Consider the following 11,746-nt stretch of genomic DNA (forward strand, 5'->3'; position numbering starts at 1 on the left):
GAGAGGCTGGAGAGCAGTGGTGAGAAATCTGTCCCTTCGATTTCGAACAGGGCCTGTGCAGCATCAGACTTGAAATTCTGAGTTTCGCCTCCCTAAGTCTGTTCTACCTACTGTCTTCCCTAGAAGCAGCATCATCCTTCTGGTTGCTAGGGCCAAAGTCTCAGAGGTCATCTCTGACTTCTCTCTCTTCCACCTGAAACCTTCCTTCCCCCAGTTTTTATTTTTACAGCACTGGGAGATGAACCTAGGGCCTTCACACTGAGCCGCAACCCTAGCTTGCTCATATCTTTTAGTTTGAGACAGCATCTTGCCAATTTGCTAAATGGCCCATTCTGGACTCAGACTTGTGATCCTCCTGGCCCAGCCTCCCAGAATGCTAGAACTGTAGGCATTTACCAACACACACAGCTTCCACCTGAATTCTTCCAAATGTTCTCTTCGAGTCCAACCAGAACCTGGCTCCCTGCTGGGTTGCTGAACGAGGCTCCTGGTAGCTTCTTTGCTTCTCCCTCTGTTCCCTTCATACCATCCTTGATATGGGAGCTGGAATGAGCCTGTCAGAGCATAACCCAGATTAATCTCACCTCTACTCACAGCCTTGCTTTTTGCAAACTCTGAGTAAAGTATATCTGAAAACATGGAAATCAAAAGCCACAGGAGATGAGAGAAGATTTTGTATTGTACATCAGGGATGATCATGTTTATATATATTTTGGTAGCAGGCTCTGTGCTTGGTGTTAGGGGCACATATCGAATGAGCACATTAACTTAATATGGGGTCAATTTTAAGGTACAAATTCTTTCACTGTAGACTGAGGGATTTATGAGTCATGGCACCTATGCAATGGGCATGAACAATGGATACGGATGCAGAATTTGATGGGAGAGGCAAGTGCTGAACTTACAAGCATCACAATGGGACCTTGTTTAGAAGTACAGAGATGACCCTCACCCAAAAGGAAGCAAGTAATTGGTGGATTTTTATCTTCCACATAACAGAATCTATAGGGCACCTATCAAAACCACCCAGGCCTGCTTTTTTACAAACTGTGTTCCATAAAAGCCTGGGGCTCTTACAGAGATGCGTATGATTTGGTTAAATGGATGCTTCCCCATAGATGTGCAGAATATTTGGTTCCTTTTATTGGTTTTACTTATTGGGTTAGCAATAAGAAGTTTTAGTAAATGATTTAAGATATTGAGAAGAAAAGTTTAAGCAAAGTCAAATGTTCTTATTTCTGGGGGAGGAGACAATGTGTCTGGTAGACTGGCTCGTCTGCCTCCCAGCTAGGGTGATACCTATTCCTGCCCCTTGGTGACAGTCATATACCCTACTCTATCTTGTTCGTCTCCTCCTGATGTACCTGGTAGAGAAAGGTGGTGCCAAGGAACAGCACGCTTATGAATACACACAACCCAAAGCCTAAGCTCTTTCTCAGGCTTATCCAGGGCCCGTTGGGTTGCTGAGATCCACAGTCCATGCATTTTCTCACCAAACAGGGGAAAGGTGCTCATTTTCAATGTAATTCGTTTCTTTAGGAGGCCAAATTTAGAATTTGGTTTATACTGAACCTAATAATCTTGAGAAGCACAACTCAAAGCCAAATGCTTTATGTGCTAGTCAATATCTAGTGGCCATTTCTTTTATATTTGAGACAGAATGCCTCCTCAATGGCCACATTCATCAAGAGGGTGCAGAGAACAGAAACAAAACTCAAGCTTGGAGTGGAGGAGTACCATAGAAACGCTCAGGCACAAATTATACAGCAGAGAAGTTTGGTCTATATTGAATATATTATTAGCTCTCCATGTACCTTGGGAGGCTTGATTTACACTAGTAATAACATCTTTATTTTGTCTATAGAAAGGAAACTCTGATGGAGACAGCTCTTGGAACAAATGTGCCGGCTAATAATGCAGGAGGTCTTATCTGTGGCTGAACTTCCCAAGCACATTGTAATTCACACTGAGTGCACTGTTAGTAATCTTTGGCAGTCATTGAGATTGGGTCACAGTTTCACCAAACATAGTATTGGCTTTCTCTGAGGGAGGAGTGCGGCGCAAGCCAATGGATTCTTTGTTGCTCTTCTCCTCCAGAGTGGAGAGTCTCCGCTCAGCCCATCTGCGGTTTCTCACAGTGACAGTGCCTCATCCACTCAGTCGTTGTCACATGGAGGGGCGCCAGAGCTGTTGGTGGGGCTGTCCTACAATGCCACAACAGGCCGATTATCCGTGGAAATGATCAAAGGCAGCCATTTCCGAAACCTTGCTGTTAACCGAGCGCCTGGTAAGTGTGTCCGTTCCCCCAGCTCTGGTCCTTCCAGAGGCAAGTAGAAAGTTGTGTCTGCTTTCATCTTAATTTGTTTAATTCTTATAGTAAAAATGATCTTGGTAAGGCTTAGGCAAATTTTCACAAAAGCAATACCTCTGGAGTTCTAAATGGCTATTTTATTTTATTTATTTTTTTATGAAGTTTTATTGGTACTTTTTAGGTATACAGTAAAGTTACATTCATCAATGGGATCTTGTACCTTTACATGTTGTATCTTGGTTCTTGTTTTTTCCCCCTTCCCCTGCCCTCCCTTCACCTCCTCTACCCTTCCAAGACTTTGTTTCCATTTTTCCTTTTCTCATATTTATTCTTTTCCCTTCTTTCCCTTCCCCTACCCTTCCCATTTCGCCTACTCCTTTAGCCCTTTCCTTCCCATTTCACATTATCAATTATACAATTTGAACCTTATTTACACTTTTAGTTTTTCACATCAGAGAAACTATTTGGTATTTACATATGTGTGTCCTATTTTCAATGGCCATTTTGTTAGACTGAAGGCTTCTACAATATCTAGATGCACCTTGACATGAAATAAACTGGTCTCTGTGTCTGTACTGTTTAAAGGAAAATAATGATGTCTTTTCAGCAACATGACATGGATGAACAATTAAAACTTCCAGCATGTCACAGGCCCACAACTTTAAAGAGGCAGAGATCTGACTTTGGAGGGAAGCAAATCTGGGATGGAATTCCAGCTCTACCTCTGCTACCTATCTGCTATTTCTACCCTGATCTTGTGCAATTTATATCTTCTCTAAAACCCAGTTAGTTTATCTGGGGAAAAAAGAGAAGAGGTCTTAACCTTCCTTGTAGGATTATTTTGATATTTAAATCAAACGATTTATTTAAAAGGTTTAGCATGGTGCCTACTTTCTAGGCCCTCACACATAGCGAACATACAAAAAATGGTAATGGTTATGGCAGTGATGGAGAAGGAGGTGGGGGAGGCAGATCTGGGGAGATGCAGGACCATCTCAACAGGAGAAATTACCACTTCTTGGGTATGCACTATAGAGAAGGGCTTAAGAGCTACTCCCAGTTTATAATCCAGGCTTTAGCAAACCAGACTCAGCTACTATTGCTAATTGCCCCAGTAGCCTTTCAACTTGGGCAATTAGGTACTGAAAATTGGAATTTGATATTAAAAATGAATTCACTCTATAATGATCTTACCTGTCATCAAAGAAAACTTTAATAGGCCAGGGAAACAGCTTTTGTCTCATATCTGCCTCTGCACATTATGCAAATACAGTGGTACCTCAGTTCATGAATTTAATTTGTTCAACAGTTATGGAAAAGATGGCCATGTTCACGTTCGCATGGGAAAAAATAGCTGCTGTCTTGACTGATGCAGAGTTTGCAAACAAAAACAAAATTTTGAAGATACTTCTGTTCGTGAACCAAATTGTTCATAAACACTTTTGTTGTGGTACCGCTGTACTTTTAACTACAGAAACCCAATTTTTGTGTAGAATGCTAGCTGCAAGAGAGTCTGGAAAATATTGTTGACTCTCTGTCCTTTCATGTATACGAAAAGTAAATTAGAAGTGGGTACAGTGGAGGATGAAGAGCTTGCTGGCCACAGGCACTAAGTCTTAATGAAAGGAGGATGAAATCAACCCATATGTGGTAGGTGGAAAGAGTCAATGGGCTCTATCGTCATATGGCAACAGTCAGGGAAGAGCCAGGTGAGCAAGTAGAAAAAGGGTCAATTCCTGCTATTGAATCTGAGCTCTCATTCTTTTTTGCCCTTCTCTGTGCTTCAGACCACAGAGCACAAAGCATCTCTTGTAAGTGGTTATCTTGTTAGTTGAGCAATATTACAGCCATTACAGCAAGTTAGTAAGGAAAGCCTTTAGGTGGCAGAAGTGACCAGATGCATGGCCCACATTTTGTGTCAACACTCAGAGTCAGGTGAGAGCTACTTACAATTTATAATAGATGCTGATTATTAATTGCTCAGCTAGACTCTCTTACCTAGATACAGCTTTGTTTTCCACAATAGCTCTAAAATTACTAAACAGCAGGATTTATTATTCTTTGTGAGCTTTTTCCAATCTATTTTCCTGTCCTTCAGAGATGTGGTAAGCTCTGAACAACTGTTTTAAAAGCATGGTGGAGATACAAAGCCTAATGGAGCTGGGTACACACAGATGTGACCTCTTCGGTCCAAGGTGCAAAGCTGTGCTTTGTGCTCTGGGTGGTAGCAGTCAATACAGAGCACTGAGTCAAGCAGAAGGTGATAAAGCAGAATGTGCACTTAGGCTATTTTTCTTTCTAAGCTGTGAGTAACTAAACTGTTCTGCATCTCAGTTGCCTCATCTGTAAACTGGGGAGTCATTACAATATATGCTTTATAGGAAGGAATATCAGTTAAAACTGTTGTTGAGGGCAGTGTTATTATACCTTCGTAAATTTCTACATGAAAGAAAATTCTTGTAACAAATATTTAAAATGGTGCAATAGAAAAAGACAAGGCATAATTTAGAAGTGGATCTGATTCCAGAAGTTTAAGCCAGTATGGCATTTAGTGCATAATTTGTCATACACAGAGTGTTGCAGTTTAATCTACAGTACAATCTACATACTGTATCTTTGCAACCAAAGTATTAGAAAACAGTACTGTTGTAAAGATATTAATTAAAACAGAAATCCAGTACTGAAGACAAAAGTTTTTTGTGTGTTCAAAACACTGGTACTTGAGGAAAAGCCAGTTTAATTAGGATGGGATGGAAAAGTAGAAAGTTTCTTTGTGGCGCTTCTGAAAGGGACCTCTTGGTACTTTCAAGAGCTGTAGTTGTTGGTGGCTTCGGTTCTTCATTATGTCCCGCTTCATTATCGCACTAACACTGCTTCAACAATTATCAGGCAAGCTTAGGAAACATTTTTCGTTCCCATGTGGAAGAGAATAAGAATTTTATGAGGTAACTGAGCAGATTTGAAAGAAAGGGGAAGAGAGAAAGAGGAGGAGAGCCAGGAGGTGAACGGATCCGTGGTGGGGGATTGTGGTGGAAGCAATGCCAAGTGAGCTGTTCCCCGGGGAGGTGGCGGGAGCACGGCCAGAGCTCTGTGTCAGAGCCCGGCCGGGGGCTCCTTGTGAGGGACAGGCATCCTAGGAAGCCGATGTGAGCAAGGGCCACGACGTCCTGTGTTCAGGCTTTTGGCTCAGGAATAGAGCCATGGGTTTTGAGCATGAAAAGAATGATGCTTAGGAAGGAAATGTGCAAAATATGTTGAAGCTGACCATTGGGAACTTCTGTTTTGTATTGTTAAGGTTTTGCATCTTGCCAGAAAGAGAAAAAGGCTGAGATTTAGAGGTAACAGCCTTTTGCCTAAGAATATTTTGTGAAACAAAGATAACTTTGAGCTTGCCAACTTGACTCAGTCAGATGATTGTTTTGATATGTTAAGCTTTTCTTCATAAGCATGATATGTGTATTAGACAATACTAGATGAAGTTCTTACCCTCTTAGGGTTTTAGAAGAAATAAACCACCAAGGTAGCTCCCAACCCCCACTAGCTTCTGAGGTAAAATTCTCAGGGGAAACAGCTAGATGGGGTAGGTTTTACTCCAATAGGAGCTCATGAAGCCATGATGAAGGTATGTATTTCCACCAGCAACAGTCAGCATCTCCATTACACCCTCCATCCCCACTGAATGGCTAAAATTAAAAACGCTATTGAGGATATGGAGAATACATTCATGGTACAAGTGAAAAATGGAACAACCACTTTTTTATACAATAAAACACACACTGAGAATCCAGAAGTTCCATTCTTAGGTATTGACCCATAAGTCAAAAACATTTTTTTGTATAAGAATGTTTATGGCATCTTTATTTATAATGGCAAAAACAAAAGGGAGTCCACTGGAAAATGAATAAACAAATTACAGTGTATTTATATAAAGGAATACTATGCAGTAATAAAAACAAAATTAATTTAGGCATTCAACAACACGGAGGAATCTCAAAAACTGACTGACTACCTACTGCATGATTCCTTTGATAAAGAATTTTACAACAGGCAGAGCTCGTCTATAGTGGAAAAGCAGAGGAGTAGTTGCCTCCAAGAAGGTATCAGTGCCAGGACATACTGAGCAGGGATGTGAGGGAATGTTCTGGGGTGATGGAAACGTTCCATATCTTGGCAGCACTGTGGGCAGTGAGGTGTGTGTGTCACTACTCACTGAGTCATACCAAGCTGTTTGTGTTTATAAATTTCACCCTAAGGAAGAATCACAATGCACTGAATTCTAGTTAACAAAAGGCATGCTCAAGTGTTTAGAGGTGAAGAGCAGTGATGGCTACTGCAGAAATGGGCTGATGGATGGATAGATACATAGACACGTGAGAAAGCAAAGGGAGCACAAATAAAAATCAAACACTCAAAGTGGTGGGTATATGTGTCTGCACTGTTCAATTATTTCAAGAAGTTTTCGGATATGAAATTTTTTCCCATTGAGTTTAGTGGTACATTTTAGGTATACAGTACAGTTACATTCATCACTGGGGTCTTGTGCCTTTACATGACGGCTCTTGATTCTTATTTCCCCCCATTCTCCAGGCCTCCCTTCACGCGCTCCAGCCATCTCTGTTTACAAACATTTTGTTTCCATTTTTTTCCTTTTCTCATATTTTCCCTTCTTTCCTTTATATATGAAATTTTTATAAAAGATCGGGGAAGCAATCTGGTCTGTTCTGAAATAGACAAGCTGGGTCAAGTGGGTCAACCAAACAAAACACAAATCTCAGCTATAAAAGGGCTTTTGTGGCTGGCAGGACATTTTCTTTTTACATAGGGGTGACATTTCACGATCTATCTAATCCTGTTTCTCTGGCTTTGCCTTGGATAGGATAAAAAGGCAGCCAGCAGCTGAAACTGAGGGCATCTTCCGTGATGTCCTCTATAAACCACATCTGTCCCAAGGGAGAGTATGTGGCCAGATATGTCTTCTTCTCCACTTTTGAGCTTTTTCTCTGCTCATCTAACATAGATAAGTAGATATGTCTGTCAATCAATCAATCAGCCAATCGTCCTTTGTTGAAAATGCCCATGTTATAAAGTGGTACATTTTTTTCAGTCACATAAGTGAGCTGGGGGAGTTAAAAAGACACTTTGAAAATTACTGAAACTAGCCCATGGACTCTCCTCATAACTCATATTTAAATGAGGTAACACCATGAATAAATCTTAGGTCAAACCAGATAATGGCTTGCCAGACATCATCCCATTCACTTTCAAGGTAATACGCCACTTAGAATGGATGTCAGGGTTCAGAACCACTGTTACTACTATTAGGTTGGTGTAGACTAGTTTACAAATCTACCAGTGGCGAAGGATCCAGGTCTGCACATGACTGATGTTCCAGAGACAAGGCAGTGTGAGTGTGGTGTTGGGTAGACATCTGAAATGCTCGTGTCCTTTTACAGTTGCTTTTGAAAAGGTTATCAATAAGAATTTGAAGCATTTCATTATCTTTTGAATTGGGCTTCCTGAGAAAGCAATTCAACCACAATTACCAGCACTATTTTGTTCTTATCATAGGCCTGCCACCCAATTACTGCATTGCTTTGAAGTTTGATTTAACCTCCCTGAATTTCATTTCCTTCTCTATGAAATCAGGCTGACAAGGGAATACTATGGACACATGCGCTACATTTTCTAAAATGTTAGCTACTGGCAGATCTTCTCCATCTTCATCTTTGCTATGCTTTCCTCTACTACATGTAGCTGCATCGTGTATATCCACACATAGAATGGTCCTTGTCAAAAACTGTCATTAAGATGTGCCCTCCAGGTAAAAACAGCTTCTTAGCACATGCACGATTAGCCACATATAATAATTACATCTCAAATAATAATGCTTAACAGCAGCAGCATATTAACCTTGTTAGGCACTCACAGTAGGAGAGACTAGAAGAAAGAGGAACAACAAAGCCAATCAAGCTGCCTCGTGTTCGCTGTGAATAAGCAGGATGCTGAGGATATGCTCTACAAATGTCGTGCAGGGAAGTCACACATGTGTAGATACCAAATAGTTTCTCAGGTGTGAAAAACTATAATAGTACATAAGATCCTAATGAGATAATGGACAATGTGAAATAGGAAGAAAAGGGCTAAAGGTGTGGGGAAAGTGGGAAGGGTAGGAGAAAGGTAATAAGGGAAAAGAAAAAATATGAGAAAATGGAAAAAAAGTGTTTGTAAATGGGGAGTGGAGGAGGGGGTGAAAGGAGGGCAGGGACAAGGGGAAAAAATGAGAACCAAGACCTGTCACATAGGGTATAAGATCCCAATGATGATGTAACTGTACTGTATACCTAAAATGTACCAATAAACTCAATGAGAGAAAAAAAATGTAGTGCAGGGAAAAATGACTCACAAAAATGGTACACAACCATTTTCTAATTTGGGTCCAATTTTCAGTTAAATACTGTGTATTAGTAGCCCCCGTGTGCTTATAATTATGTCCAGTTCATGTGAAGATTTAGATTTGGTTCTAGTTTATTGAGTGCACCTGTGGTATTTCTTTTTTAAATCAAGTCATTTAATTGTCACAATGATATCAAATGATATCAATGATATCAAAATTAGACTGGAAATCTTAAAATCAATAGGAAAAAAGGTAGTTACAGTGTTTGAATTATATCTGATAAAGATTAAAATGTGTGTGTGTGTGTGTGTGTGTGTGTGTTACCAGAAATTAAGTCCAGGGTTTTTTTTTTTTTTTGGTACTGGGGATCAAACTCAGGACCTTGTGCTTTCGAGGCAGGTGATGGAACCACTGAGCTAAATCCCTGGCCCTAAGTCCAGGAGTATTCTACCACTGATGTATATACCTGGCCCTTTTTTATTTTTTATTTTGAGACAAGGTCTCACTATGTTGCTTAGGCTGGGCTTGAAGTTGCACCTCTCTTGCTTTAGCCTCCCAAACAGCTGAGATTACAGGTGTGTGCCACCAAAACTGACTCTGAATAAAGATTTTCCGCTGGATGTGGTGACACATACCAACAGTCTTAGCACTCTTGGAAGCTGAGGTAGGAGGATCATAAATTCAAGGCCAATCTGAACAACTGTCACACCTTATCTCAAAAATTTAAAAAGGCTGGGGATGTAGCTAAAAATCAGAGCCCTGGATTCGATTCCCAGTGTCACAACCAGTCAATCAAAAATTAAAAATAATCATCTACAGAGGAGTAAGGGTGGGTGGGGTGTGGTCTCCTCCAGGGTAATGCAGTGTCTTTGAGCATCAAAAGACAACAGAGCGATTAGGAAACCCACAGAATGTGGACAATTCGCAAATTCTGTTTCCAAAAAGGGATTAATGTCCGCAATAAATAAACACTACAACTGAATTAAAAAAAAAACCTAAGCAACTGGATGTAAAAATGTGAAAAGAAAGTGAGTATGCATTTCTCCAAATAAGAAACAGAAATGGCCATAAGAAGAGAGGACAGAGGGACAATAATACCAAATAATACCAAACTCTTGAGAGAAGCACACAAACACCTTGTTCACTGGTGAAGGAAAAAGATGGAGATATTTCCACTAAGTTTGGAAGGATTTTTCATTGAAAGAACTACTAAATGATGTGTCCCGGCAGGGGAGAAACTGAAATTAGGAAGATGTAACGAGATGCAAGGAATAAAGAAGGAACAAAAAGTTGATCAACGTGTAAGCAGATAGTTGCTTGCATTGATTGTATTAAACAAAATTAGGAGCGGTAGTCAAAATGACTAATGTTGGGAGTAAAAAAAAGTGGAAGTAAAATTCTAGGCAGGTATTACATGAAGGACAGGAATGGGGGATAGAATTCGAAGACTTCTGATGTGCTGAGGAGGCGGGTGGAGATGACCGGATGTGGCTCCGTGGTTTTTGACGACGGTGCCAAGACATATCACTGGGGAAAGGGTGGCTTTTTGAAAAATAAAAAAAAAAAAACTCAGTCATAGAAAGCGAAACAATCTGATTTTAAAATGGGCGCAGAATTCAAAGATGCATTTCTCCGAAGAGGTTACACAAGGGCCCACCAGGAATATGCGGGTATCGACGCCAGGAGCTGTCAGGAGGATGCGAGTCGAAGCTGCGGTGAAAGCATCAGCTCACACCCTTCAGGAGAGCAACTTCCAAGAACAAAATGTCACCAAGTTACAAATACTACTGTGTAGAGGAATTAGAAAATTGAAGCCCTCTGTATTGCAGTGGGAATGAACGGGGCAGCTGCTGTGGAAAACAATATGGAGGTTCTTAAAAAAGAAGAAAAAAGGAATTACCAGATTGTGAAAGTATACCCAAAAGAACTGAAAGCAGAGTCTGGAGAATATATTTGGACGACTGTATTCGTGGCAGTATTATTCACATTAGCGAAAGCATGAAGCACTCTCAATGTCCAGTGATAGATTCATGGATAAATAAAATGTACTGTATACTTAGAATGCGGTACTATTCAGCTTTAGAAAGGAAGGAAATTCAGATGTATACTATAAAATATATGACTAGTGGACATTTTGTTAAGTGAAATAAGCCAGTCACAAAAATATCCTGCCTGATCCCATTTGTATGAGATACTTAGAGTACTAAACACCATAGATACGCACAGGATGTTGGGTGCCAGGTGCCAAAGAGAGAAGAAACTAGAGCAGTAGTATTTGGCTCATATAGAGTTCTAGTTTTTACAAGATGAAAAGAATTTAGGAGATGGGTGCTGATGATGGTTATATATTTAATATAACTTTTAAAACTAGGGAAAATACGTTAGAAAAATATCAGAAAATATTGTAAAACCAGGTAGTGATTCACTCATACTAGAGCTGCTTGTTCAAACTCATACAATGCTTCATGGGAAAAAAAAATCAAAATTAAGGAGCATGAAGGGCGTATATATATGTGGGAGCAAGGACTATGGGGTAATCCTTGTATTATTTAATATAACTTTTAAAACTAGGGAAAATACGTTAGAAAAATATCAGAAAATATTGTAAAACCAGGTAGTGATTCACTCATACTAGAGCTGCTTGTTCAAACTCATACAATGCTTCATGGGAAAAAAAAATCAAAATTAAGGAGCATGAAGGGCGTATATATATGTGGGAGCAAGGACTATGGGGTAATCCTTGTATCTTCTACTTGATTTTGTCTTAAACCTAAAACTGTTCTAAAAAATAAAAACTATCAAAAATTAAAATATTAAAAAAGAAAATAGCAGAGATGTTGATTAATTTGTTATTGTCAAGTGTTCATGTTAACATTTGAATCTAACTTTAAACCTAAGAGAGAATAAGAATAAATCCAATAGACTATAGAATATTTTAAAAGCATACTATATATTTTAAAATCAAACGATGTGTGATTATGCTACTGTTTCTTCTTTCCAATCTCTCCCTTTTCCCTTTCCGCACCCTGCTTCACACACCT

At 39.8% G+C, this 11,746-nt stretch overlaps 1 protein-coding gene across 7 annotated transcripts in view; it reads left to right on the forward strand.

Moving 5' to 3' along the window:
- The window catches only part of Syt16 (synaptotagmin 16), a 160,230-nt gene that overhangs the window by 108,714 nt on the left and 39,770 nt on the right, over positions 1-11,746 (forward strand). For all 7 annotated transcript variants that reach the window (XM_010605729.1, XM_010605730.1, XM_010605727.2 and 4 more), the window contains exon 6: positions 2,098-2,287. In XM_010605729.1, coding sequence (XP_010604031.1) covers positions 2,098-2,287 — 190 coding nt within the window. The remainder of the gene's footprint in view (positions 1-2,097; positions 2,288-11,746) is intronic.

The sequence above is a fragment of the Fukomys damarensis genome, unplaced genomic scaffold (genome assembly GCF_012274545.1).
Source record: "Fukomys damarensis isolate Sample0158 unplaced genomic scaffold, DMR_v1.0_HiC HiC_scaffold_21, whole genome shotgun sequence".
Classification (NCBI taxonomy): Eukaryota; Metazoa; Chordata; class Mammalia; order Rodentia; family Bathyergidae; genus Fukomys; species Fukomys damarensis.